We start from the raw sequence: 25,780 nt of genomic DNA, 5'->3' as shown, positions 1-25,780 counted from the left end.
TCAGAAACTGCTGATCTACTGGGATTTTCACGCACAACCATCTCTAGGGTTTACAGAGAATGGTCCGAAAAAGAAAAAAAATCCAGTGAGCGGCAGTTCTGTGGCCGGAAATGCCTTGTTGATGCCAGAGGTCAGAGGAGAATGGGCAGACTGGTTCGAGCTGATAGAAAGGCAACAGTGACTCAAATTGCCACCCGTTACAACCAAGGTAGGCAGAAGAGCATCTCTGAACGCACAGTGCGTCGAACTTTGAGGCAGATGGGCTACAGCAGCAGAAGACCACACCGGGTACCACTCCTCTCAGCTAAGAACAGGAAACTGAGGCTACAATTTGCACAAGCTCATCGAAATTGGACAGTAGAAGATTGGAAAAACGTTGCCTGCTCTGATGAGTCTCGATTTCTGCTGCGACATTCGGATGGTAGGGTCAGAATTTGGCGTAAACAACATGAAAGCATGGATCCATCCTGCCTTGTATCAACGGTTCAGGCTGGTGGTGGTGGTGTCATGGTGTGGGGAATTTTTTCTTGGCACTCTTTGGGCCCCTTGGTACCAATTGAGCATCGTTGCAACGCCACAGCCTACCTGAGTATTGTTGCTGACCATGTCCATCCCTTTATGACCACAATGTACCCAACATCTGATGGCTACTTTCAGCAGGATAATGCGCCATGTCATAAAGCTCGAATCATCTCAGATTGGTTTCTTGAACATGACAATGAGTTCACTGTACTCAAATGGCCTCCTCAGTCACCAGATCTCAATCCAATAGAGCATCTTTGGGATGTGGTGGAACGGGAGATTCGCATCAGGGATGTGCAGCCGACAAATCTGCGCCAACTGTGTGATGCCATCATGTCAATATGGTCCAAAATCTCTGAGGAATGCTTCCAGCACCTTGTTGAATCTCTGCCACGAAGAATTGAGGCAGTTCTGAAGGCAAAAGGGGGTCCAACCCGTTACTAGCATGGTGTACCTAATAAAGTGGCCAGTGAGTGTATATATATATATACATACACATATCTATATATATATAATTTCACCAAAGAAAGTAAGGACTGCAGCACTCACTGATCCATATTGAAAGTCCGTAGTTTATTTGTAGCAAAAGTGTAAAACTTCATGGCCGGGAGGCTGAAGAAAGGAGTGAGCAAACTCTGACGACGGCCTAACAGCGCTTCCACGGGTCAGCTATACAGTGGGGAAAAAAAGTATTTAGTCAGTCAGGAATAGTGCAAGTTCCACCACTTAAAAAGATGAGAGGCGTCTGTAATTTACATCATAGGTAGACCTCAACTATGGGAGACAAACTGAGAAAAAAAAATCCAGAAAATCACATTGTCTGTTTTTTTTTCATTTTATTTGCATATTATGGTGGAAAATAAGTATTTGGTCAGAAACAAGCAATCAAGATTTCTGGCTCTCACAGACATGTAACTTCTTCTTTAAGAGTCTCCTCTTTCCTCCACTCATTACCTGTAGTAATGGCACCTGTTTAAACTTGTTATCAGTATAAAAAGACACCTGTGCACACCCTCAAACAGTCTGACTCCAAACTCCACTATGGTGAAGACCAAAGAGCTGTCAAAGGACACCAGAAACAAAATTGTAGCCCTGCACCAGGCTGGGAAGATTGAATCTGCAATAGCCAACCAGCTTGGAGTGAAGAAATCAACTGTGGGAGCAATAATTAGAAAATGGAAGACATACAAGACCACTGATAATCTCCCTCGATCTGGTGCTCCGCGCAAAATCCCACCCCGTGGGGTCAGAATGATCACAAGAACGGTGAGCAAAAATCCCAGAACCACGCGGTGGGACCTAGTGAATGAACTGCAGAGAGCTGGGACCAATGTAACAAGGCCTACCATAACACACTACGCCACCATGGACTCAGATCCTGCAGTGCCAGACGTGTCCCACTGCTTAAGCCTGTACATGTCCGGGCACGTCTGAAGTTTGCTAGAGAGCATTTGGATGATCCAGAGGAGTTTTGGGAGAATCTCCTATGGTCTGATGAAACCAAACTGGAACTGTTTGGTAGAAACACAACTTGTCGTGTTTGGAGGAAAAAGAATACTGAGTTGCATCCATCAAACACCATACCTACTGTAAAGCATGGTGGTGGAAACATCATGCTTTGGGGCTGTTTCTCTGCAAAGGGGCCAGGACAACTGATCCGGGTACTTGAAAGAATGAATGGGGCCATGTATCGTGAGATTGTGAGTGCAAACCTCCTTCTATCAGCAATGGCATTGAAGATGAAACGTGGCTGGGTCTTTCAACATGACAATGATCCAAAGCACACCGCCAGGGCAACGAAGGAGTGGCTTCGTAAGAAGCATTTCAAGGTCCTGGAGTGGCCTAGCCAGTCTCCAGATCTCAATCCTATAGAAAACCTTTGGAGGGAGTTGAAAGTCCGTGTTGCCAAGCGAAAAGCCAAAAACATCACTGCTCTAGAGGAGATCTGCATGGAGGAATGGGCCAACATACCAACAACAGTGTGTGGCAACCTTGTGAAGACTTACAGAAAACGTTTGACCTCTGTCATTGCCAACAAAGGATATATCACAAAGTATTGAGATGAAATTTTGTTTCTGACCAAATACTTATTTTCCACCATATGCAAATAAAATGAAAAAAAAAACAGACAATGTGATTTTCTGGATTTTTTTTTTCTCAGTTTGTCTCCCATAGTTGAGGTCTACCTATGATGTAAATTACAGACGCCTCTCATCTTTTTAAGTGGTGGAACTTGCACTATTGCTGACTGACTAAATACTTTTTTTCCCCACTGTATATAATCGTCCAATTCTGTCTGTCTGTAACGGAAATCCCACGTCGCTGATTGGTCGCGCCTGGGGACATCACTGAAGGTGGAGGAAGATGGCGCCCGCAGCAGTCCTCCATAGGAACTTACCAACGATGTGCCCTGCCTTAACTTGAGCAGAGGAGGGCGAAAACCTCCGGTCAGCAAGGGGCAAGCCTAAGGCAGGACGCAGATGCTGTTCAGAAGGAAATCTCCACACCGCCCAAACACCGGGTAGCAGTGATGTCACCACAGAGTAGGAAGATGGCGCGTGCAGCAGGAAGAGACGGAACTTTCACCAGCGGTGTGCCCATGGAAAACAAGGTCAGATGAGGGTCCAGCCCCCCCCCGGTCTGCAAGGGGCAATCCCAAAGTCGATCCCAGAAGCCTTTCCAAAGCAATTTTCTACACCGCCCGAACATACATATTTGGCAGAGTCATAACTCCCGACTCCGCAGATTGCATGCTGTCGTTGTAGGCCCAGACCAGATGTTATGGAGATGAATGAGGGAGACCAAAGTTGAAAAATAGACTTTCCTACACTTAACAAGACCTTGATGAGAAGTATATACATCAGATGGCAGGCACAACACTTTATGAATGCTTCTTCTGCATTATGCAGTCAGGAACTTTCCGGTGACATGCGGCAGTACATAACCTTTGTTATAAGCCACAATAGAGCAGCAAACCTGAGCTAATGACCTCTTCCTGCTCTTTGTCTCCGCTATGCCCCCTGCCTGGAATCCGAATTCTTACTGCCATTATATCTTTGCTTTCCTTCAGAACGTACTATCTGATGTCTCCCTCCTGGCACACAACACCATATCAATTCAGGAGGACGGCAATCAGATAGACCAAAGGCCTGGATTTCTCACTTTCTATCTGACTCATCACAAGGAAATTGTTCTCCTGTGTGGCCATGTAGCTCAGTATGAGGTCCCCACACAGTATGACGGCCCCACAGCACCTCACACAGAACTATGGCGAGAGTTGAGCGAATATTTCAATGCTCGGTTCACGATCGCCGAATTTGCAATATTTGCCGATTTAATCGCAGAATATAGCCGAACATTGCACAACACAAAAGCCGGTGTTTCCCAAGCTGTGTGACATTGTGGTAAACTCCGGTGTAGCACTTCTGATTGGCAGTAAAATCATCCCTGCCGGTCACAGAGCCGTGGTTCCCATGTTGTCAGAACACAGCATGACCGCTCAGCTGTGATCGGAAGTAAAAAGCTCATCTCCGGTCACTGGTGTCAGCTCTAATCCTGCCATCTCCACCGTTCTCATTACACAAGTATATCAATCAATCAATCAATCAAATTTATTATCGCCAAGTACATATTACATATACAAGGAATTCTTTGTGGCAAAGAGGCAACATAATATATAACAACAGATACAACAAGTAACATCTAACAAGACAGATACAGTATATAGTCTACACATGACGATTTAATTGTTGAACAGAGAGTGGATAGAAGCTGTTCATATGGCGGTTGGTGCTGCATTTGGGGACTCTGAAGCAACGTCCTGAAGGGAGTAGTTGGAATGAGGAGTGTCCCGGGTGAGAGGGATCGGATGAAATTTTCAATGCGTGGGATCGAATACTCTTATCATAAAGATCCTGGATTTTAGGCAGGGGGGAACCTATAATTCTCTCTGCTGTTCTGAAAGTCCTTTGTAAGCGGAGTTTGTCATGCGCAGTGGCTCCCACATACCAAACTATCAGAGAGGAACAAATCACAGATCTGATGACAGCATTAAAGAATAAGATCAGAGCAGATTCTTAGACAAACCATATCTTTTCAGCTGACGCAGGAAGAACATCCTCTGTTGTGCTTTTCTTATAACAGCATCCATGTTTTTCCCCCATTTAAGATCATGAGAGATGATAACACCAAGGAATTTGGTCTCTGTGACCCTAAGAACCACTTCGTCATGGATGTAGATTGGAAGTATCTCATGTTGATCTTTCCTAAAATCCACAACCATCTCAGCAGCTTTTTTAGTGTTGAGTACAAGATTATTGGCTTTACACCAGTCACATATTCTTTCCACCTCACTCCGATACAAGTCTTCAGCATTTCCCCTGATGAGACCAATCAGTGTTATATCATCGGCAAATTTCAAGATTTTTACGGAGTCTGCTGAAGAGATGCAATCATTCGTATAGAGAGAATACAGTAACGGGGACAAAACACACCCCTGAGGTGCCCTGATGTTTGTGACCAAGGTGTCCGAAGTGAATGGTCCAACTTTTACACTCTGTATCCTGGCTGTCAGGAAGTTATAAATCCACAAGCATAAGTTGAGAGGGATTCCAAGAGCTACCATTTTCTTATGAAGTAAATTCGGATCAATGGTATTGAACACTGAGCTAAAGTCCATGAAAAGAATCCGGACATATGAGTGCAGTTCATCTGTATGATCCAAAATGTACTTCAGTGCCAGATTGACAGTGTCGTTTGCCGAACGATTCTCCTTATAGGCAAACTGAAGCGGGTCCCATAGCTTCTGCGTGAATTTTATCAGGTGAGTAATGGGAAGCAGGGTGTGTTGCAGTCCGCGCTAGCCGAAATACACAAATCACCTGGGATGCAAGATGTAGTAGCAGTGTACTCCTTTATTTCCTCCTACGCGTTTTGGCGCCCTTCCTGGCACCTTCCTCAGGGATATCACTGAGGTACAACGCACTCTTTCAGTGACACATTGTATATATTTGTCAGTATAGGGGCAAGCTGGGTAGCACATACTTTCAGACACATTGGAGATACACCATCAGGGCCAGGTGCCTTTTTGACCTTAAGTCCCTTTAGGATGCGTATCACCTCTGCCTCGGAGATCACTACTTGGGTGTTGCACAATGAATGATCTTTATATGAACAGACTGAGGAGCTTAGAGATGAATAGCCACTGTGTGTAGAGCTTGCCTCAAATCTGCAGTAGAATTCATTTAACTCTGCTGCCAGACTTCTGGTGGCGTTCACTATAGTGGGGTGGCTTTTATAATTGGTAACCTCTCTTAATCCTCTCCATGCAGATCTAGTATCTTTTGGTGAGAACCTTTCCTCCAGAATCTTTGCATACTCGTGTTTGGCTAACTTGATCTCTTTAGATAGCGAGTTCCTAAGTTTCTTGAATTCAGTAATATCGCCTGCTTTATAAGCCTCCTCTTTTCTCTTACGGATCAACCTGACTTTATTTGTAAACCACGGCTTGTTGTTTCCCCGAAAGTGGACAGATTTGGATGGAATAAACGTGTCTTCACAAAAACGGATATATGAGGACACTGCATGTAGTTGCAATTTTGCCTCCTCAGACCATGTCTTCTTTGTATAAACTGTAGGTTTGGATGTTTTCAACCTTTGCCTGTAGGCTGGAATTAAATGAATTAGACAATGATCTGAAAAGCCCACTGCTGCTCTCCTCACTGCCCTGTAGGCCCCTTTTATAACTGTATAGCAGTGACAAGCGTATTGTTCTCTCTCGTGAAGCAGTTTATATGTTGAGTAAATTTGGGGAGATCCAGGTTGAGTTTTCCTTTGTTAAAGTCCCCCATTACGATCACAAATGCTTCTGGAGATCCTTTCTCCCATTCTGATATTTTGCAAGCTAATTCACCAATAGCAGCTTTAACAGATGCTTGAGGGGGAATATATACTGCAACCAGAACCATAGATGAAAACTCTCTTGGAGAGTAAAAAGGTCTAAAATGGAGTGCAAGGTACTCTAGATCTGGAGAGCAACTTTTTCCCAGTATGTTAACATCACAGCACCAGCTAGTGTTGATGTAGAGACATACCTCACCCCCCCTTTGTTTACCTGAAGCTACACAATCACGGTCAGCTCTGTAGATAACAAAACCAGGTAGATCCAGACTGCAATCAGGGATGGTCTCATTCAACCAGGTCTCAGTAAAACAAAGAGCAGCTGAATTGGCCATATCAGATCTCATGTTACAAAGTAAGCTCAGATCCTCCATTTTGTTAGATAAGGAACGGACATTAGCCAAGTGGAGTGAAGGAAGAGCTGTTCTGGACCCTCTCGTCCGAAGGCGTGCCAGGACGCCTCCTCTCCTACCTCTCTTGCAGTACACCTCCACAGGTTTCACAGAAGTAATGGATTTTATGTACTCAATTGTTGAATTAGCAATCATGCTCCAAGAAGGGGAGTCCATGAGAAATTGCGGATGATTCCAGAATAATAAATCGTCCCTTGAAATCATAAGAGTAGGTTTACAGAGTGCAGTGGCCATGATTACACTCAGCTTGCAGCTATAAAGACTGAACAGTCACAGCTTAGCAGAGTTAAATGTACAACTTTCTATAAAGTATAAAACATATAATACTGGTGGATAAAACAAGACTGAGCACAAGACCTTCACAGCCATCTACACATCATAGCGGAGATCTCCTGACACCTTCTCTCCATCTACCTGATGATCCTGAGGAGCACTGGGATCTTCTTGGTTACAGTCCTGTGGAAGAAGAGGACGGGGACATCTCTCTGATGTTGTCCTCTTACTGGATAGATCTGGAGGAAACACATACAGGGATTGAATTCATTCTCTACATACAGATAATTATAGGCCGTGTGTATTTAGTCCTGTCTATTACCTGGAGATGTGAGGGGCTGGGGAACCTCCATTATGACGTTCTTGTACTGATCTTTGTGGCCTTCTAAATACTCCCACTCCTCCATGGAGAAATAGACAGCGACATCCTGACACCTTATAGGAACCTGACACATACAATGATACCGTCATCCCCCAATCCTTTCATAGCATACTGTATAATGTCAGTCTGTCATTCCAAGGATGTCGTTCTAAGGATAACATCTGAAATATGCCTGAAAATGACTCCCTGCTATAGATGCTTCATTATTATTATTACTATGCTTCACTATTACTATCACTCTGACAATCGATCTGCTTCATGCACAGGTATGTGTTCTGGCTGCAATACCATCATCACCCATCTTTCCTGAACCCCAATCACCCTGTATCTGTCTGCTATCAATGGTATGTGTCCCGGCTGCAATACCATCATCACCCATCTTTCCGAAATCCCAATCACCCCAGTATCTGTCTGCTATCAATGGTATGTGTCCTGGCTGCAATATCATCATCACCCATCTTTCCTGAACCCCAATCACCCCTGTATCTGTCTGCTATCAATGGTATGTGTCCCGGCTGCAATACCATCATCACCCATCTTTCTTGAACCCCAATCACCCCTGTATCTGTCTGCTATCACTCGTATATGTTATGGCTGCAATACTATCTCCCTTTGCATTTCCTCTTGTGACTTTAATTAATCGTCTCCTGTGTCTGCATCCAGTCTCCCTTTCTGATCACACCTGGGCCCTTTCATATGCTGTTAAGTTAGTATAAATTCAGACTTAGAGGTCTGTCATTGCAAGGATGTTTTCTAAGGATAACATCTGAAATGAGCCTGAGGTGACCAGAAGGTACGACTAACCGCTGCATTTACATGTTCTAAATTTCTTTTGCCTTCTAAATTACTATCACCATGCTGACATATGCACTAACAATTTTGACTCTACTACTCCTTACTCGCCTTCGCTATCCTCAAACCCCAGCACCCGCTAACCAAATAATAATCTCTCCTTCCCTCTTGCCTCCCCACCTGACCTCAGAGCTCTCCTAATAAAATACAAAGCAAGCCACCCACCCTTCTTCTCCCATATGCTCTCCCTCTCTCTGCTTCTCCTCACTGCTGGTGACATATCTCCCAACCCTGGACCCCCACAGCCCATACCTCCCATCATTACCCCCTTCTATCGTTCCCAAACCAACACAAACACCAGAAATCTTTCCCACCTCAAATCCGTGCCCTTGACACCCACCACCCTGCTCCCACTCTTTGGATCACTCCGTCTGCAATAAACTCCATGTGATTCACGACCTCTTTACCTCTCGTAATTTTTCCTTCCTTGGCCTCACCGAAACATGGCTGACACCCTCCGACACAGCCTCTCCTGCTGTGCTAGGATACGGCGGCCTCCACTTCATCCATACTCCTCGCCCTGGCAACAGACATGGCGGAGGAGTGGGCCTTCTCCTTTCTTCCAACTGCACCTTCAACCCAATCCCACCTCTTCCCTGCCTTGTCCTCCCCTTTTTTGAAGTCCACTCTGTCCGCATCTACTCTCCCTCCAACCTCCAAGTGGCCGTCATATACCGACCTCCAGGCCCGACCACTGCCTTCATTGACCAATTCTCCACCTGGCTCCTTCACTTTCTCTCTGCTGACATTCCCACCATCATCATGGGTGGCTTCAACATCCCCATTGACACCCACCATTCAGCAGCCTCCAAACTCCTGTCCCTTACTTCATCTTTTGGACTTACTCAGTGGTCCTCCTCAGCCACCCACACAGACGGACATACATACATTAGACCTGGCCTTCACCCGTCTCTGCTCTCTTTCTAACTTCACCACCTCCCATCTCCTTTTATCTGACCACCATCTACTCACTTTCTCATCCCTGTCCTCCTCACCTGTCACCGATGTCCAGAAGCATGCGCACCCCCGCAGAAACCACACACATCTAGACACTCGCATACTCTCTGACTCTATTCTACCACTGTCCTCCATATCTTCACTCCACGACACTGCCACTACTTTCTACAATGCCACTCTTGCATAAGCCATCAACTTGGTCGCCTGTTGTGAATTCGTTTTCTGGCCTGGTTTTGAGTACCCTAAGATCTGCGGTTTAGGCTGGTGTTATGAATGAGTCACCATAGGAGGCAAAAACAGAAATGCTAGCTAAGTCCAGAAAACCAGAGAAGTTGGCAGCTATCGGATTGCAGACCCCTGAACCTATCAACAACAACTAGCAGTAGCCGTGGGGGGTTCCTACGATGCCCTAGACCCCTCGATCACAGCCGGAGAACTGCCTAGCCTAAAGACAGAAAGGGAAATCTAAACTGCCCCAGAGCAGACCCCAAAGCAATAGGCAGCCCCCAACATATAATGACGGTGAAGCAAGAAGAAAAAACACTAACACAGATAGAAAGATAGATTGAGCAAATGATGGGGCCCAAGCTAACTAGATAGGACAGGATAGGAAAGCTGCTGTCTGCAATCCGCGAAAAACCCTATCAAAATAAGAGCCAACAGACTGACAGGGAAAAAGGCCCTGAAGACGCTAGGCTTCAAAAAGACTATGTCAGTACTCAGGTATTTTCTGAAGACAGAGCAAAGCGACAAAAAGGAATTCAGCTCACCCCAGCAGGGAATGGCAGAATCCAGAAAAGCAAGGCAAACTAAAACCAAGACACAAATGCAAAAAGGCAAAGCAGAAAACTTAGCTTTTGAGGAGCAGGAATCAGACTGGTCTCCTAGAATTCCACAGAGAAGCCACCAGCGAAGCAGAAGGGCATCGGCTGCCTTATATCCAGTCAGAGATCCCCGTCGCCCAGTCATCCTCTCCCAGCTCAGGTGCTTGGTAATCAGCCTCACTACCTTCCTTCACCAGAAGAGGGAGTTCATCAGACCTCAATGGCGAAGGGGAAAACGAACTCATAACAGTACCTCCCCCTTGAGGAGGGGTCACCGAACCCTCATCCACGCCACCAGGGCGACCAGGGTGAGCCCGATGAAAGGCACGCACCAATCTTTTGGCATGAATATCAGAGGCAGAGACCCAGGAATTATCCTCCTGACCATAACCCTTCCACTTAACCAAATACTGGAGTCTCCGTCTAGCCAGACGGGAATCCAGTATCTTCTCTACCTCATATTCCATGTTACCTTCAACCAATACAGGGTCCGGAGGTGCCACCCCAGGAACTGCTGGTTCAACAAACCTCTTCAACAAGGACTTATGAAACACATTATGGATTTTAAATGTGACAGGAAGAGCCAACCGAAAAGAGACCAGATTAATGATCTCCAAAATCTTGTAAGGCCCAATAAATCTAGGCTTAAACTTAGGAGAAGCTACCTTCATAGCGATACTTTTTGATGATAACCAAACCATATCACCAACCTTAAACTGGGGACCAACGGTCCTATGTCGGTTGGAAAACCACTGGGCCTTTTCCTGGGAGAGAGATAACTTATCCACCACTTGGTACCCAGATCTGGTGCATTCTCTCCACCACAGTGTCAACACCTGGGCAGGCAGAAGGCTCCACCTGCCCTGAAGAAAATCGAGGATGAAACCCAAAGTTACAAAAAAAAGGTGACATCAAAGTGGCAGAACTAGCTCTATTATTTAAAGCAAATTCGGCCAAGGGCAAAAATGAAACCCAATCATCCTGATCAGCGGAAATAAAACATCTCAAATACGACTCCAAGGTCTGGTTTGTTCTCTCCGTCTGCCCATTGGTCTGAGGGTGAAACGCAGAGAAGGACAACTGAATTCCCAGCTTGGAACAGAACGTCCTCCAAAATCTAGACACAAACTGAACTCCTCTGTCAGATACAATGTTCTCAGGAATCCCGTGCAAGCGAACCACCTGTTGCAAAAACAGGGGCACCAACTCAGAAGAAGATGTCAACTTAGGGAGTGGTACAAGATGAACCATCTTAGAGAACCTATGACAAATCACCCAAATAACAGTCATTCTCTGAGAGACAGGCATATCAGAGATGAAATCCATTGAAATATGGGTCCATGGCCTCCTGGGGACTGGCAAAGGCATCAACAACCCACTAGAGCGAGAACAAGGTTTAGACCGGGTGCAAGTCCCACAGGACTGCACAAAATTCCTGACATCACGAGACAAGGCGGGCCACCAAAAAGACCGACTCACCAGATCTCTAGTACCAAAAATACCTGGATGACCAGCCAATGCAGAGCAATGAACTTCAGACATCACTCTCTTCTTCCACTGGTCAGGAACATACAACTTTCCACTGGGACAACGCTCAGGTTTGTCCTCCTGGAACTCTTCCAGAGCACGTCTCAAATCGGGCGAGATGGCAGAAAGAACTACCGCTTTGCCTAAGATGGTAGCAGGCCTGGTCACCACAGGAGAATCAGCAAAGAAGCTCCTAGAAAGAGCGTCAGCCTTGACATTCTTAGTGCCAGGAAGAAAAGAGACCACAAAATCAAAACGTGTAAAAAACAAGGCCCATCTAGCCTGTCTAGGGTTCAAGCGTTTGGCCGACTCCAGGTAAATCAAATTCTTGTGGTCAGTGAGGACCACGACTTGATGTTTAGCTCCCTCCAACCAATGTCTCCACTCCTCAAATGCCCATTTCATGGCTAACAGTTCCCGATTCCCCACATCATAGTTACGTTAAGATGGGGAGAATTTTCGGGAAAAGAAAGCACAGGGATTCATTTTAGATGTTACAGGATCCTTTTGGGACAAAACAGCTCCTGCACCAATCTCAGAAGCGTCCACCTCTACCTGGAACGGCAGTGAGACATCAGGTTGCCGCAAAACCGGGGCAGAAGTGAATCTTCGCTTCAGCTCCTGAAAGGAAGAAACAGCCTCCGGAGCCCAATTCAACACATCAGCACCCTTCTTAGTCAGATTAGTCAATGGCTTGGCAATACTAGAAAATTTTGCTATACATTTCCGATAAAAATTAGCAAAACCCAAAAACTTCTGAAGGGCCTTCAAAGAAGTGGGCTGAACCCAATCATAAATGGCCTGTACCTTGGCCGGATCCATTTCAATAGTTGACTGAGACAAAATAAATCCCAAAAATGAAATCCTCTGTACCCCAAAAAGGCATTTCGATCCTTTGACATACAGGGAATTCTCCCTCAAGATCCGGAACACCGTCCGAATATGTTCCACATGAGAATCCCAATCCTTGGAGAAGATCAAAATATCATCCAGATAGATAAGCAAAAATTTATCCACAAAGTCTCAGAAAATGTCATTCATGAAGCACTGGAAGACAGAAGGGGCATTAGTGAGCCCAAAAGGCATCACCAGGTACTCAAAATGTCCCTCTGGAGTATTAAACGCCATCTTCCATTCATCCCCATGCTTAATGCGGATAAGATTATACGCCCCCCTGAGGTCAAGCTTGGTAAACCAGCAAGCACCTTTAACTCTGGAGAATAGATCCGAAATCAGGGGTAACGGATACTGATATTTAATAGTAATTTTGTTGAGGGCACGATAATCAATACAAGGCCTTAATGAACCATCCTTTTTGGCCACGAAAAAAAACCCAGCACCTAATGGTGAAGAGGATGGTCTAATATGACCCTTCTCCAATGCCTCCTTAATATAGGATCGCATAGCCTCGTGCTCGGGTACAGATAAATTGAAGAGCCGACCCTTGGGAAATCTACACCCCGGGCTCAGTTCAATTGCACAGTCATAACTCCTATGAGGAGGCGAAGACGCAGACTCATTCTCACTAAATACATCATAAAAGTCCGCCAAATAGTCAGGAACATCATGCGACTGAGGAGAGGTGGAAAAAACCGGAGCCTCACTAAGGGCACACCGACAACCCCAACTCACCACAGACACAGATTTCCAGTCCAAAACTGGATTATGAATTTGCAACCAGGGAAACCCCAGAACAATGGTATCATGCAAATTATGCAACACCAAAAATCTGCAATTTTCTTGATGGTTTGGGGCGACCCGCATTACCACCTGGGTCCAAAACTGAGGTTTATTTTTTGCCAAAGGAGTAGCATCAATCCCTCTCAAAGGGATAAGCGTCCGCAGAGGCGTCATCGGAAATCCACAATGTTTAGCAAAATCCAAGTCCATTAGGTTCAGGGCTGCTCCCGAATCCACAAAAGCCTTGGCGGAAAATGTGGACAGGGAGCAGATCAGAGTAATTGCCAGAAGAAACTTAGGTTGAACACCACCCACAGAAAACGTGTGTGCAAAACATTTCTCTCCTTTAGGACAGACAGAAATAATATGTGAGGCATCTCCACAAAAAAAACACAGCTTATTACGCTTTCTGAACTCCTGACGTTGCTCCCTGGACAAAACTCTATCACATTGCATAGGTTCAGACACTTGTTCAACAGGTGGCAACACCTCTCGTGCAGTCCTGCGTTCACGTAAACGCCGATCAACCTGAATGGCTAATGACATAGAATCGTCCAGACCAGAGGGAACAGGAAATCCCACCATAGCATATTTTACGGCTTCTGACAAACCCTTCCGAAAGAGAGCTGCCAAGGCATTATCATTCCAGGCAGTAAGGACCGCCCACTTTCGGAATTTTTGACAGTACAATTCTGCAGAATCTCGACCCTGGCTCAATGCCAACAGGGTCTTTTCAGCCTGATCAATAGCATTAGGCTCGTCATACAACAACCCCAAGGCTTGAAAAAATGCGTTCACATTAGTCAGACTAGGATCATCAGGTTTCAAAGAAAACACCCAATCCTGAGGATCGCCACGCAGCAAAGAGATGACAATTTTAACCTGCTGCGCGGAGCTCCCTGATGAGTTAGGCTTCAAGGCAAAAAATAATTTACAATTATTTTTGAAATTCAAAAATTTAGACCGATCCCCAAAAAACACATCAGGAGTAGGGATCTTTGGTTCAGCAGCATGTGAATGAGCAAGGTAGGCGGAAATTCCCCGCACTTCAGCAGTGAGCTGCTCCACACGATCAGACAATTGCTTTATCTCCATTGAGAGAAAAAAAATTCCCCCTACGGCCTCAGAGATATAGAGGAAAAAAATATACACACTTTTTTTTTTTTCTTTTTTCAATTCTTTCCTGCTATTGAGTACCCTAGGATCTGCGGTATGGCTGGTGATTCTGTTATGAATGAGTCACCGTAGGAGGCAAAAACAGAAATGCTAGCTAAGTCCAGAAAACCAGAGAAGTTGGCAGCTATCGGATTGCAGACCCCTGAACCTATCAACAACGACTAGCAGTAGCCGTGGGGGGTTCCTACGATGCCCTAGATCCCTCGATCACAGCTGGAGAACTGTCTAGCCTAAAGACAGAAAGAGAAATCTAAACTGCCCCAGAGCAGACCCCAAAGCAATAGGCAGCCCCCAACTTATAATGACGGTGAAGCAAGAAGAAAAAACACTAACACAGATAGAAAGATAGACTTAGCAAATGATGGGGCCCAAGCTAACTAGATAGGACAGGATAGGAAAGCTGCTGTCTGCAATCCGCGAAAAACCCTATCAAAATCATAGCCAACAGACTGACAGGGAAAATGGCCCTGAAGACGCTAGGCTTCAAAAAGACTATGTCAGTACTCAGGTATTTTCTGAAGACAGAGCAAAGCGACAAAAAGGAATTCAGCTCACCCCAGCAGGGAATGGCAGAATCCAGAAAAGCAAGGCAAACTAAAACAAAGACACAAATGCAAAAAGGCAAAGCAGAAAACTTAGCTTTTGAGGAGCAGGATTCAGACTGGTCTCTTAGAATTCCACAGAGAAGCCACCAGCGAAGCAGAAGGGCGTCGGCTGCCTTATATCCAGTCAGAGATCCCCGTCGCCCAGTCATCCTCTCCCAGCTCAGGTGCTTGGTAATCAGCCTCACTACCTTCCTTCACCAGAAGAGGGAGTTCATCAGACCTCAATGGTGAAGGGGAAAATGAACTCATAACAGGCTGGTGAACTAAAACCTCAGGAGGCACCGCAGATCCTAGGGTACTCAAAAGCAGGCCAGAAAGCAAATTTACAACAGTTGTGGTCAGCCAGCCCCGGCGGGGGCTGTGCTGAATTTCCATCCCTATGTTACTTTGGCCTCTTTTTGCTCTGCTTTCAGAATATACCAGAGTGCTAATATAGTGGGCAAAGTCTAGTGACTTCAGTATTTTTCTATCAGACGTGTTGGGCATTTTTTGCAGTGTTTTTTGCGTGATTGCAGACAGTGTCTTTCCTTTCCTGTCCTGTCTAGTTAGTGTGGGCCCCATTGTTTGCTCAGTCTATTTTCCTACCTGCATTTGTGTTTTCATCTTGTCTCACCGACAATATATGTTTGGGGGCTATCTATTCCTTTGGGGTCTGCTCTGGGGCGGTTTAGATTTCCCCTTTCTTGCTTTAGGCTTATTTAGTTCTCCGGCTGTGTCGAGGCGTCTAGGATCATCGTAGGTACGCTCCACGGCTACTGCTAGTTGTGTGGATAGGATCAGGGGTCTGCAATCCAGTTAGTTACCAACCTCTCTGGTTTTCTGTGGCTTAGCTAGGGCCTGCTCTCCTCCTCGGTGGCCCAATCATAACAGTCGCCCCTGTCATGCCTAACAGAGTGCGACGAATCAACAGACAACCCTGGCACAATAATACCACCAAAAAGCTTCGGCAAGCATACAGAATTGCAGAACGGCAATGGAAGAAAACACATTCCCAAGACGACTTCACTGCACTCAAACAAGCAACACTTGCATTCAAATCAGCTCTCACCTCTGCTAAACAGGCCTACTTTACATTCCTTGTATCTTCCTTATCCCACAACCCCAAACAGTTGTTCAATACTTTTAACTCCCTCCTCTGCCCACCACTGCCCCCTCCAACCTCCCTCATCTCTGCCGAGGACTTTGCGCGCACTTTAAAAAACCAAGATAGACCAAACACAGCATGTCTTTATTGCTCAACCACCACAACCCCTTTGCACACCAGACCAATGCCCAAACCCCATAACCTCCCTATCTAACATCACTGAAGGGGAGCTTGCTCATCTTCTTTCCAAATCACACCTTACCACTTGTGCACTTGACCCTATGCCATCCCACCTCCTCCCAACCTCACCACCACACTTATCCCATCCTTAACCCACCTCTTCAACCTATCACTAACTTCTGGTACCTTTCCTTCTGCTTTCAAACATGCCACAATCACGCCTATCCTTAAAAAGCCAACCCTCGACCCAACAGCCACGTCCAGCTATCGCCCAATATCGCTGCTCCCATTCGCTTCTAAACTCCTTGAGCTGCATGTCCAAGATAAACTTTCCTCCCACCTCTCATTTAACTTGCTCTTTGACAATCTACAATGTGGTTTCCACCCCCATCAATCCAATGAGACAGCCCTGACCAAAATTACTAACGACTTACTTACAGCCAAAGCTAACGGACAATACTCTATACTCCTCCTTCTAGACCTGTCCTCTGCTTTCAACACAGTTGACCACTTCCTCCTACTACAGATCCTCTCCTCCTTCGGCATCAAAGACCTCGCCCTATCCTGGATCTCCTCATACCTCTCCAACCGCACATTCAGTGTCTCCCACTCCCACACTACCTCCTCATCCCACCCTCTCTCTGTTGGAGTCCCCCATGGCTCTGTTCTAGGACCCCTACTCTTCCCAATCTATACACTTGGCCTGAGGCAACTCATAAAGTCCCACAGATTCCAGTACCACCTTTATGCCGATGATACTCAGATCTACCTCTCTGGCCCAGATGTCACCTCTCTGCTCTCCAGAATCCCGGAGTGTCTATAAGCCATATTCTCCTTCTTCTCCTCTCGCTTCCTAAAACTCAATGTGGACAAATCTGAACTAATCATCTTTCCCCCATCTCACAGATCTTCCTTACCCGACCTTTCTATAAAAATTGACATCACGCTTTCCCCCCTACCGGAGGTCCGCTGCCTCGGAGTAACCCTTGACTCTGCCCTGTCCTTCAAACCGCACATCCAAGCTCTCTCCACCTCCTGCCGCCTCCAGCTCAAAAATATTTCCAGAATCCGTCCCTTCGTCAACCCTCAATCTACTAAACTACTTGTGCATGCCCTCATCATCTCCCGCCTCGACTTTTGCAACATCCTTTTCTGTGGCTTCCTTGCTAACACCCTTGCACCTCTGCAGTCCATCCTTAACTCTGCCGCCAGACTAATTCATCTCTCTCCTCACTACTCCTCCGCTTCTCCCCTCTGCGAATCTCTTCACTGGCTTCCATTCACTCAGCGTATCCAATTCAAATTACTTATACTGACCTACAAGGCCATCTATAACCTGTCTCCTCCATATATCTCTGAACTAATCTACCGATACCTTCCCTCACGTAATCTCTGGTCCTCCCAAGACCGCCTTCTCTCCTCCACTCCTCACCCAACCGCTTCTAAGACTTCTCCCGAATAGCCCCCATCCTCTAGAATTCCCTGCCCTAACACGTCCGGCTATCAACCACACTCGGATCCTTCAGACGGAACCTGAAAACCCACCTCTTCAAAAAAGCCTACAGCCTGCAATGATCCCCTCTGCCTCCTCACCACTACTAGAGCTACCGCCTAACCATCACTGGAGCTGCTGCCACCCCCCAAACCTACTGTCTCCTTCCCCACCATCCTGTAGCATGTAAGCCCGAAAGGGAAGGGTCCTCTCTCCCCTCTGTATCAGTCTGTCATTGTCAGTTTGCTTACTGTAAGTGATATCTGTAATTTGTATGTAACCCCTTCTCATGTACAGCACCATGGAATCAATGGTGCTCTATAAATAAATAATAATAATAATAATGTCCCAGCATTCCCAGCAGTGTCACCTCTCCAGACAGCAGCTCAAACATCTTGTAGATGAGGTCTAGGTTCTTCTGGTGATTGATGTCCTCATGGATCAGGGGGTGAGGTGGAGGCCCTGTGATTGGGCTCAGGGGTCTTCCCCATCCCTCAGGCACAGGGTCCTGACAGCGATCACTAGAGGTCTTCTTCACCACTGTGTAATCCTGGTTATAGAGAGACACATTAATAAATCTCACGACAGACATTTCCAGAGTCCTCACCTCTCCAGTTCTGTCCATCTGTTATTCCCATAGATAAGAATGATGTAATGTGATGTCATCAGAATCTCTCACCTCTCCAGTGAGACGGAAGAGGATCTCTAGGGTGAGGTGTAACATCCTCTCCGCCATCTTGTCTCTGTCCATATCCATCCTTGATGGGTAAATCAGGAAAATTCTCTTCTGTAGAAGATCTTCACTGAGAGGATCCGATATTGTAGAGACCTGAATGAGAAGAAGATGATCCGATGTAACATCATAAGAATCCTGTGTAATAATACAATTACTGGAGATAATAAGGGAAACATATGAGGAGATTTATTAATTTACAGGGTTTAGTTTTCTCCCCTGACATCTACTAATAAAACCTATATATTTAGGCCACAGGCAACAAGCAGTTTCCTCCTCGGAGTCGGCAGCTGAACACGTTCCTCATAGACTCATCTTCCATAACGCTAATTCTCGTCTCATTTACCGACCCTGGAATCGGCATTAGCAATACTGCAGGAGAGATTCATTACACGCGACATGAGAAATAACTCCTTCATGATGAGGACGACATTTTCATCTTATACTGCGGCTCTAGAAGCAGATTTGTCCAGAGTCGGTCACTGACTCCATCCCCACCGGCCGTCTATATGAAGGTTTCCCGTCTTCCCTGCACTGGAATCTTCAATCACGTTAGATCTCAGCTCTGAGTCACACACAGAAGTTTGAGGCTTTTAGAAAAGATTTTTTGTTTTCACAAACACAACGGACAGAAATGATCTGATCCCAAAGTCTCCATGTACAGTGATTTATGGGGTTTATTTCTGGCCTTAGGCTTTCCTATATTACAGGAAAAACTCCAGAAAAAGACGATATTAAAATGTTTCTAAAGAAAATTGCCTCCAACAATTCTTGTAAGAAGCAAAAAAATATGTAAAAAGCAGAAGACACATTTTATAAATTTTAACATGTTAAACATTTATTAAAAAGATATTAATCTTTTTGGGCCCCAGAACATAGATGTACACCGCAGGGACGACACAGATGAGGCATCAACAAAAACCCTGACAGTTTAACCACTTGCTGCTGTGAAAAGCAAACATGACATCTAAGAAGGTGTGACAGAGTTTGGCTGAATGCCCCCCCGTCTCCAAGTACTCGATAGTATGGGGCGGCCTAGTTACTCCGATACTTACATGCCTAATAATGAGGTCTGGGCTGCAATGTATGAAGGTCTATTAGGCCGGGCTAGAGGCAGCGTCCAATAAGTTACCTTATAACCCCCCATACACAGTAGACTAAAGTTCCATGAAAGCACTGATTTCGGGGGGTTTGGCCGACCATATAATGTATTTGGGGGCCTCCCGACAGATGATGTCAGGGCAGAGAAGGATCTGACATCCTGAATTTCAGAGGATAATCCGTTTGTTCTTCCTGTAGATAATCCTCCTCTAGAGGAGTCTGGAGGCGACTCTCTCATACAGACCACAGGAAAGCTGGAATATTTGTGTGTATGGGGGAGTGTTAAATATTAATAATCCGTTAATTTCGTATAAGACTCAGTTCTGTACGGGACATTGCCTTCCACTGACACTGCATGTGCTATTTTAGCAAGTGGTAAATGTCAAACTCCATATATACCGAGATCACGTGCTTCAAGAGACATATATAATTCATGGCTAACTGTAGAGGTCGCTCGCTCCTTCCCTCACCATCATGAGACACAGACGCAAGATGTCATCTCTGCACGGACATAACTGAACAGCTGGTATATAACTTTACTACGAAGAAGCCTAAGAGACACAGAGGCCATTTTACCATTTGCAATCCCAGAGAAAGAAGGTGACAAGCTTTTGCTATGAACTAATGGACAATCTCTCTTTCACCTATTTTTATGTTTTTCTGTAATAATCTTTTCTTTGATGGAAGAATCCAAATAAACCACTATATTTTTATCTGGTAACTAGTCCTAAGTATTTTACAAGACTCACATTATTTTACATTGGAGAGCCAGCCAGATCTGAATTTTTGTATTTTTTTTGCGGATTTCCCTCAACTTGCCAAAAGGGGGATTGAACTTTGCTAACATCAGTCATATGTGCAAGTTATCAGGAACTCCACTACTCACAAGAATCAGACAGAACCTAGAAGTGAGGACTAAGAAGTGCCAGATAGATTGAGAAGTACTACAAGTGCCAGACGTGCTGAAGCCAGACGTGTGAAGACAAGTGCCCAGCGTTGTCCATCAAAGGAACAAGCTGAGACATTGCAAGGTAAGAGAAATAAAATGGATGTCATTAATTCTCTTGCTAAGCAGAGTAAATTGAAATTTAAGTCTGTAGACAAGTCTAATCCAGAAGTATTATGGCTTAGCTTATATGCAGAGTGTGAACTGGAGAATCAGAAGTTAGATTCTAAGTTTTTCAATAGAGAAAGAGAGAGATTAAAAAATATTCTACTGATGGTAGATATATATCATAGATCTGTGTCAGAGAAATCTAAAAATGATTGTGTGAAGGAAAATAGTGATGTTCCCGAGATACATTGTAATGTAGAAAAGCAGTTTCATGATGAAAGGCAAATAGTAGCAGCAGCCATTCAAGGTGACCTTGCAGACGTGGAACAAGATGGAGGAGTAGGAGGAGACTTCAGAACTGACGTAGAGGACGTACAAGGGAAAGACGGACCACTAAAAATAGACGACTCACAGGCCCAAATCCGAAGTAAAGTAAGGAAAAATTTGCTAAAAATATGCAAAATCATTCCTGCATATGATAACAAAATCCATGTTTGTAGAAACTCTGGGGTTTTTGAAAGCTGTGCTGACAAATTTGATTTATCTAATGAGGAGAAGAATCAGTTGTTCAAAATGTGGATCCCTGCAAACTTTGCTAGGAGATTGACTTTAAAGTTATCTGGTGAAACTCATGAGAATTTAAATGATAAGGACAGGTTACAAAGTCTTATTTTTTGTTCATCAAATGAAAATTATCCAGATATTGATATTCTTCAAAAATTAAGGATTGGTCAGAAGGAATGTACTTTCACGTTTATGTCCATATATGAACGTCTGTACAAAATGCTGAGTGAGAATGTCAAAACACCGTCCCTCATAAGGAGTTTTGTAAGCAAATTTTGGTTTTTAAATCCTGCATCTCGTGTTATTGCGTCACAAAAAGATTCTTTATTGGAATGTGCGCAATCCCTTGATTTTGCCAGAAAACACGAGAATCGTGAAAGGACAGGACATCGTGCTAATTTTGTGAAGACAGGCAGAGAAAAATCTTATCAGAAGCCTGTATTAGCAAAGCCTTCTAAAATGAGTTTTCCCCAAAATCAAATCTATGAAGAGCGAAGAAAATCACATGTTTGTTTTAAGCCATATGGAATGATGCAAAATATCACTGAAAAGACACAGATTGAGTTAAGAAAAATGATGAGTTTTGATCTTCCTTCTGTAAAAAAGATGGCCGAATGTGACAGACAGAAGCAGGTGGTGAGTGACATCATTGACTTTGAGCTGAAGGGTCCATCGGAGCAGCTCAGAAAATCCGTTAACTTCAAAGTAGCAAGAATATTTAAAGACATCTTTTACAGGGAAAGAGTGGGTTTAGGAACTGGCTAAAAAAGTAATTATATGTTGTGTAACAGTGTTATACAATTAGTCAGTTATATGTAATTATTTTATAGAGTATAATCCTGTATTTCTATAGTTTTGTATATACATATTCATACAGTATATATAGAGTGTTTGTAGAAGTAGAGATTGTAGAACTGTATTTTTTAGTGAAAATTAAAATCTACTCCAGTAATAAAATTTAGAATTATGAATATGACATTAACCTTCTCTTTTATTTTTCCTTAGAATTTTCATTTCTAAGCAGGACTTAATCGGAAAAATTCTCTTACAAGGATTTATGCCTTTATTTACACAGGAAGTTGCAATAATTGCATGATTTCATATATTTAACACTTAAAAGGAAATAACTAACTGCATTTTAAAATGTGTTCTGTGTGTGTGCCTTTACTGCTGGCATGAATGACAACCACAGCATGTGAAATTTGAACCTTGTTCTAATAATAAGTATACCAGTATACTATGTCCCTGTTCTTTAGGAAAATAATTTTTAAGGGGGTCTCAACTTTTGCAAACCAATGGAATTTTTTGTCCAGGCCTAGATGTCAAGTATAGCTATACATATACATATATTTATGTCATGTGTATTTGGGGAATATTCAAAGAAATATTAAGACTAAATTTAAATAGTTTACAATGCATTGATAATTAGGATAATTTGGGTTAAAATATGTGTATTCATCACACCTCTGTATGTGAGATAATATGTGACACAGTCTGAGTGACAGTGACTGAGTGTAGGAGCAGCTGCTGAGCGAGTAATGTGATACGTTTGGTGTATGTGTGAGGCCTCAGGAATCTGAATGAGAGAGAAAAAAAAAAACTGTCTTTAGGAGAAATATGCAAATCAGTTAAATTATTAGAATATTAAGATATAATGAAATATTATCTACACAACATATATTTCTATATTTCTATAGTAATTATTATTTCTTGATTTAGTTAATTGTGAATAAGTGCAATCGCACATCAAAATGGTTTATGAAGAAAATCTACATTTAAATTAATTTTTCCAAAGGATAATTTTATGATATTCAAATTAATTTTAATGGTTACACATCTTCAGACAAATAATGGTATAAGCAAGTATAATATTTACACAATTTATAAATTAATTATTTTTCATTTTGGTTTTGATAAATGAATTATTTCATAGAACAATATTTTTTGGTATTAAGGGGGAAAATATGTTTTTGATCCTGACTACATCATCACATTTGATTAACCCCTTACCTACAATTGACGTAATATTCCGTCCATGTGACCATGGACCTAATTACCATGGACGGAATATTACGTCATCGCGATCAGCGGCGCCCACGTGGTGAGCGCCGCTGATCGCGGCCGAGTGTCAGCTAATTATCATAGCTGACACCCGGCACAATGTGTCAGGGGCGGTCACGGACCGCCCCCGACACGTTAACCCCTTGCACACCGCGATCAAACGTGATCGCGGTGTACCGGGGGTTAAAGGGAAGCATCGGCAGGGAGGGGGCTCCCTCCGTGCTTCCCTGAGCCCCCCACGGCAGCGCAATGTGCAGCGCTGCTGCGGGGGGCTCCTTTCCTCCAGGCCCCCGAATCCAAGATGGCGACGGGGGCCTTCGGGGGCCTGAGGAAGCTGGCTTCCTCAGTGCCTGCAAAGCGCAGGCATGAGGAAGTCTGCAGCAGTGCCTGTGACAGATCGCTGATCTGTCACAGTGATCTGTGATGTGACAGATCAGCGATCTGTCACAGGACAGTGATGTCCCACCTGGGACAAGGTAATAAAGTAAAAAAAAAAAAAAAAAAAAGTGTTAGAAATAATTAAAAAAAAAATCGCTAAATAAATTAGTAAAAAAAAAAAAAAATATTCCCCAATAAATCCATTTTTTCAAAATAAAAAAACCCAAAAACAATAAAAGTACACATATTTGGTATCGCCGCGTCCGTAATGACCTGCCCTATAAAACTGTCCCATTAGTTAACCCCTTTAGCGAACCCCTTAAAAAATAAAAATAAAAAACAAAGCAAAAAATAATGATTTATTATCATACCACCGAACAAAAAGTGCAATAACGCGCGAACAAAAAGACGCATAAAAATATCCATGGTAACGCTGAAAACGTCATCTTGTCCCACAAAAAACGAGCCGCCACACAGCATCATCCGCAAAAAAATAAAAAAGTTATAGCTCGCAGAATAAAGTGATACAAAAATAATTATTTTTTATATAAAATAGTTTTCATTGCAAAAAACCGACAAAACATAAAAAAACGACCTAAATGAGGTATCGCTGTAACCGTACTGACCCGAAGAATAAAACCACTTTATCAATTTTACCGCACGCGGAACTGTGTAAACGCACACCCCCAAAAGAAATTCATGAAACGCTGGTTTTTGTTCATTCTGCGTCCCAAAAATCGAAATAAAAAGCGATCAAAAAATGTCACGTGCCCGAAAATGGTACCAATAAAAACGTCAACTCGTCCCGCAAAAAATAAGACCTCACATGACTCGGTGAGTCAAAATACGGAAAAATTATAGCTCTCAATATGTGGTGATGCAAAAACTATTTTTACAATAAAAAGCGTCTTTTAGCGTGCGACAGCCACCAAACATAAAAACCGCCATAAATCGTAAATCAAACCCCCCGTTATCACCCCCTTAGTTAGGGAAAAATAATAAAACTAAAAGAAAATGTATTTATTTCCATTTTCCCGCTAGGGTTAGGGTTAGGGTAGGGTTAGGGCTAGGGTTAGGGCTAGGGTTAGGGTTAGGGTTAGGGCTAGGGTTAGGGCTAGGGTTCAGATTAGGGTTAGGGGTGTGTTGAGGTTAGGGTTGGAATTATAATTGGGGGGTTTCCACTGTTTGGGCACATCAGGTGCTCTCCAAAGGCAACATGGCGTCTGATCTCAATTCCAGCCAATTCTGCGTTGAAAAAGTCAAATGGTGCTCCTTCCCTTCCAAGCTCTGCCATGCGCCCAAACAGTGTTTTACCCCCACATGTAGGGTATCAGCCTACTCAGGACAAATTACAAAACAACTTTTGGGGTCCAATTTCTCCTGTTACCCTTAGGAAAATAAAAAATTGGGGGCAAAAATATAATTTTGCGGAAAAAAATGTTTTTTTTATTTTCACGCCCAGGCGTTATAAACTTCTGTGAAGCACTTGGGGGTTCAAAGTGCTCTCCACACATCTAGATAAGCTCCGTGGGGGGTCTAGTTTCCAAAATGGGGTCACTTGTGGGGAGTTTCAATAGTTTAGGTACATCAGGGGCTCTCCAAACGCACATGACACCCGCAGACCAATCCATCAAAGTCTGCATTCCAAAACGTCACTACTTCCCTTCCGAGCCCCGACGTGTGCCCATACAGTAGTTTTCTCCCACATATGAGGTATCAGCGTACTCAGGACAAATTGGACAACAACTTTTGGGGTCCAATTTCTCCTGTTACCCTTGGGAAAATAAAAAAATTGGGGACTAATTGATCATGTTTGTGGAAAAAATACGATTTTTTTATTTTCATGCCTGGGCATTACAAACTTCTGTGAAGCCCTTGGGGGTTCAAAGTGCTCACCACACATCTAGATAAGTTCCTCAGGGGGTCTAGTTTCCAAAATGGGATCATTTGTGGGGGGTTTCCACTGTTTAGGTACATTAGGGGCTCTCCAAACGCACATGACACCCGCAGACCAATCCATCAAA

At 44.0% G+C, this 25,780-nt stretch overlaps 1 protein-coding gene across 1 annotated transcript in view; it reads right to left on the bottom strand.

Annotated features, from left to right (window-relative positions):
- LOC141075937 (uncharacterized) overlaps positions 1–18,766 on the bottom strand; it is a 54,079-nt gene extending 35,313 nt beyond the window's left edge. The window contains 4 exon segments of the mRNA XM_073563137.1: positions 7,248–7,345; positions 7,429–7,552; positions 18,236–18,415; positions 18,545–18,766. Of these exon segments, the coding sequence (XP_073419238.1) occupies positions 7,248–7,345; positions 7,429–7,552; positions 18,236–18,415; positions 18,545–18,622 (480 nt within the window). The 5' untranslated portion in view covers positions 18,623–18,766.
- Between the last annotated feature and the right edge of the window lie 7,014 nt (positions 18,767–25,780).

This window comes from Dendrobates tinctorius, unplaced genomic scaffold (genome assembly GCF_039654945.1).
Source record: "Dendrobates tinctorius isolate UK_male_01 unplaced genomic scaffold, ASM3965494v1 ptg000380l, whole genome shotgun sequence".
Taxonomy (NCBI): Eukaryota; Metazoa; Chordata; class Amphibia; order Anura; family Dendrobatidae; genus Dendrobates; species Dendrobates tinctorius.
This window is presented reverse-complemented; position numbering and strand designations above follow the sequence as displayed.